The sequence below is a fragment of the Numenius arquata genome, chromosome 3 (genome assembly GCF_964106895.1).
Source record: "Numenius arquata chromosome 3, bNumArq3.hap1.1, whole genome shotgun sequence".
In the NCBI taxonomy this organism is placed as follows: domain Eukaryota; kingdom Metazoa; phylum Chordata; class Aves; order Charadriiformes; family Scolopacidae; genus Numenius; species Numenius arquata.
In genome coordinates, this window is record NC_133578.1 from 823,120 (window position 1) to 827,717 (window position 4,598).

General features: G+C 57.6%; 1 protein-coding gene across 1 annotated transcript; it reads left to right on the top strand.

Annotated features, from left to right (window-relative positions):
- Positions 1-624: 624 nt before the first annotated feature.
- On the top strand, positions 625-4,154 carry ERMN (ermin). Its single transcript, XM_074145786.1, has 3 exons — positions 625-862; positions 1,189-1,275; positions 3,697-4,154. The coding sequence occupies exons 1-3, from the start codon at positions 625-627 to the stop codon at positions 4,152-4,154; spliced, it is 783 nt and encodes a 260-aa protein (XP_074001887.1).
- The last annotated feature ends 444 nt before the right edge of the window (positions 4,155-4,598 follow it).

Below are 4,598 nucleotides of genomic sequence, written 5' to 3' on the forward strand. Positions count from 1 at the left end.
GTGCAGGGCATGTGCCCTCCCGGCCATCCCCTCAGTCCCCTGAGGGGCACAGAATGCCCGCATTGTCCCTCCATCGGCACGGCGGGGTTTATCGGCACACAAACCCCACGGAGAATGTTAAGCCGGTTAGGTGGCCGCAGCGTCGTGGTCGGTGGTCACCCTCCAGGGATTAGGGGGTGAGAACAATCCTTCCCCCCCCCGTGACCAGGCGGAGGCACAAAGAGCCATTGTGCCGGGAGTACAAAAATCTCCGTTTATTACGGCGGGGCTGACACGCTGAACGACCCGCTCTCCACCCCGGCACAAAAGCTCCCTTGCTTCAGATTGTTTGTTTATGTAAATTAAAATGGTGCGTTTAATTATGCAACAGGACCAGCCTCGGCAACAAGGGCGGTGCTGATTGGATCGCCCCTGTGGCCAGAGCCCGCGGGCAAGCCCTGGGCACGGCTGATGGTGCCACCGCGGTCCCTGCTCCACCGCAGGTCCCACAGGAGCCGGGACACGCATTGACCCTTTGCCCAGGGGACCTAAAACCCCCCGGGGGGAGAAGGGGGTGAGGAGTTTCGCTCCCCACCCCGGGGTGCACGGCCCCGGCGGGTGGCAGGGCTCGGTGTGGCTCGAAGCATGACAGAAGAGGTCCCAGCAGCGTCCACCATGCCTGAGTGCAACGGGAACGTACCCCCGGAGAAGGGCCCGCTCCAGGTCATCGATGAAATAGCAAAATCCATCGGGACGGTTCCTTATGCCAACGCGGAAACCACCCCCGACGCCTCACCTGCGAAAGAAAATCAGCAGGAAAATAGGAATTCGTTGGCAGAGGAAATAGTTCGTGGGGATTTTGATGGAGAGAAGCAATGCCAAGGTAAAGTACAAGGCTGCCTTTCTTTAAGTGTTTGGAGAGAAAAGCTCTATTTCATGTATAACCTTATGAATAATGGGATGTGCTACGTGTCTTAGTCAAAGTTCCTCACCCATGGTCATTGTAACAAGGGCCCAGGGTAATTCAGAGTTGGGGGACAAATTTGAATGAGCAGTCAGACCAGATGCGATGAAAACGATGTGACTAAAGAAACAAATGCTTTTTTTAATCTGTTCTGAAAATCTGCTGCAGACCTGCAGCGGTTAAAAGCTAATTATCGTCACTCGCTGCTCCACCAGCCCATTTCTCCTGCTTTGTGTTTCCCAAAGACAAGCCAGAGGAGAACGGTGGGAGGCTGCAGCGGGGATTAGCCGATACCCAGGACGTGGGGACCGATGGCCGGGAACCACAGGAAGGTAATGGGAAATGCTGCCTGAGGTGAGGTTTTCCCGAAGCACACCAACAGGTGTTTTTAAATTCGGTCAGACCCCATATTCTGGAGAGCAGGGACTCAGCCCTCATCCGTAGAGTTGCCGCACCTCAGGAAACACGGCTGGGATCTTTCTTCCCGAGGTTTGTGTGTGTCTCCATGACCATGGGGTATCGAAGCGCTGTGGGGTCCTTGATCAGGAGGTCTCCAGCAGCTCTGTGAGGCTGGGAGATGCTTCATCTTCTGCTCCATGCTCAGAGGGTGACCCCGGGGGTCTGTCAGGCAAAAATCTGCAGCCTCAGAACCCAAACTCTCTTCTTGCCGAGTGTCTAAGTCCCCCTGCTGCCCAAGTATTCAGCAGAAAATTGCTCTCCTGAACATCCTCTCCTGGGCCTCTCTCTACTCATTCCTGGCTGAAAATGGGAAAAATCATCTGGAGCCGAGGCTGGACCTCGCAGCTGCCTCCTGCGGGAGCGGGGCTACAGGGGGGACTCGCTGCCCAGCCCTGGCAGCAAGTTAAAATCTGTTGAATATATATATAATCTATACACACATAGATGAATGTATTTAATTGTGCTATGCAAAATGCTGGTCAAAAAAGGAGGAGTATTTTATTGGATATTATTAAGGGAGGGAAGGTATGTCTCTCCATGAGTGGGCTTTTGGTGTTGCTGCCCATCCACGTTTCCCACCCGGGCTCATCCCGGCTCGCTGGTTTGGCAGCCGCCGGACAAGGGACAGCTGGGCCATGGGCTACTAACACCCCCATCGCTCCCCCGGGCCACGGCGGGGCTCAGGGCTGGTGGCTCTGCCCCAGGTCCCCCACAGCCGGCTGTGCTGGAGCCCCCTTGCCATTTACACACCCACCGGGCCGCAACGAGCTGATGTTTTCTGCATCAGCAGCCGTATAAATATGAAACCCCTCCTTGGAGGAGAGCAGGTTGACAACCCAGAGTAGCTGTCATAGTCCTGGCAAACCTGGTGTCATTGGATGTAGCTCTGAAAGATGGATGGGCCACGGCCTGTAAATGGAAACTGCTTTGATTAAGAAAGGGAAAAAGTATACAAGCATTTGTCACGGGTAAAATAATATTTCGCAGGAAACTGCACAGGTTGTGAGGAGGTGAATCATGATGGAGGCTTCCCCACTTGGACCTGACATCCCTGTTCCAGCTGTGCTGCTTTATGAGCACAAAATAAAACCTATTAAATGATCTTGCACAGTCACCCCCCAGCCTCGCACTCCCCCCTCTTCCCCCCAGCCACAAGCACTTTATCTCTAAATTGCAGGCAGCTTTTTAGGACCTAACCAATTTAGTCTAATTAATACTCGGGACCCCACAGGCAAAATGTTGAATAGACCATTTGTTGTGACACTAAAGCATAATTTAGGGCAGCGACGTGCCAAACGGGACGAATAGGAGAGAGAGCCATCTCAGCCTGCGCGGCCACCCCCGAGGGAGGGACAGGTCCCAGGAGGGCTGTGTGGGGTCCCACTGTGCGGTGGGTACCATGGGGTGCTGCCTGCAGAGCGGCTTCCTCCATTCCTCCATCCTTCCCTCCTTCCATCCCTCTCTCCCTCCATCCTTCCATCTCTCCTCTTTCCATCCCTCCCTTCCTCCTTCCATCCCTCTATCCCTTCCTCCTTCCTTCCCTCCTCTCCCCTCCTCCATCCCTCCCTCCCTTTAATCCTCTCTCCCTCCCTCCCTCCCTCCATTCCTCCATCCCTCCCTCTCTCTCTCCCTCCCTTCATCCCTCCCTCTCTCTCTCCCTCCCTCCATCCCTCTCTGCCTCTGTCCCTTCTTCCCTCTCTCCTTCCATCCCTCCCTCCAACACTCGATCCCTCCATCCCACCCTCGGGGAGACGGGACCAGCCCGGGGAGTTTGGTCCCTGGAGCGCAGCCCCTGCCCAGGGGGAGAGCCGAGCGCGGCGGGGGGCCGGGGGAGCCGGGGGAGCCGTCCCGCAGCGGGGTGGGTGCCAGGCTGGGTCCGAGAGGGCCGGGCAGACCCGGTGCCTGCAGGGGGGCACGGTGCTCCTGGGGCGCGGGGGGGGGACGCCCGTCCCCTCTCCCCTCCCCAGGCTCCACCACCTCCGTCGGCATCCCCTGCCCTCGCGGGGGGGGCTCCGCGGGAAAGGTGGTACCAAAGGGACGGGCAGGGAAAAACGCGGGGGCAGGTGGCCTTGGGGAACGGGTGTGAGGATGCAGGAAGCATTTCTGAAGCCCACGCGGGAGTCCCTGGTGCCGGGGTGCAGCCTGCAGAGCCGGGCCCCCCCGCCCCGGGCAGACTGGGTGGGGGGGGGTGCTGCGGGTAAGTCACCAAGAGCGATGCTGCACAAGAAGCACGTAGGACACGGGGACGGAGGTCGTGCCAAGCCCCTCCTCACCCGCACTCCGTGTCGCCGCAGGGCCGGGCAGGGAGGGGACACCGTCGGGGACACCGTCGGGGACACCTGCGGGCAGCGGGGAGACGGGGACGGCGGCCGGTCCCGGCGGGGACGCGGCGGGGACCCTCGCAGCCAGCGCCGACGGGAGAGGGAACGCGGCCGAGGAGGAGGAGGAGGTGGAGGAAGAGCTGGAGGAGGAGGACACGGAAGAGGATGAAGTTCAGGTGATCGAACTCAAGAAGGAGAAGGGCGAGGCGCCCCGCCCGGAGCAGCCGGGCAGCGGCAAGGAGCCCTCTCCCCCGGCCAGCCCCGGCCGCAACTCCCCGGCCGAGAAACCCGGGGAGCAGCCCAGCCCGGGGAAGAAAAACGATATCTCCAGACACAGCTATTCCAGGTACAACACAATTTCCTACCGGAGGATTAGAAAAGGAAACACCAAGCAACGAATCGATGAATTTGAGTCCATGATGCACTTATAAACTGAGGTGGAGAATCGCTTAGCGAGCCCAGCCTTCGCGCTGGGGTTTGTCTTTCTTTTTTGTTCCCCCCCCCAGACATGTCTCTTCACACACCGTGAGGTCGCTGCTTTTTTTTTTTTTTCGGTTTTGTATATGATTTCATAATACACTGTGAAAATTTAACATCTTTGCTTTGACAGCGGGCAGAGGCATCCATAGTGCAGGAAAATTAATAATCAGATTGCTAAATATAATACCTTTTGATTTAAAGTTTACCCTCTTTATTTCCTATCCAACTTTTGTAACCACCTTTGAACAATAGGATGTCTGGAACCGGCCGGGGCTCCTCTGGCTGCCCACAGAGGGGTGACCCATGCTGTCAGCCCTGCTGGCACTGGGCTGGCAGCGCTGCGCCTCGGTGACACCGCTCGATGTGTGAATAATAAAAGAGACGACTGTTTGCCA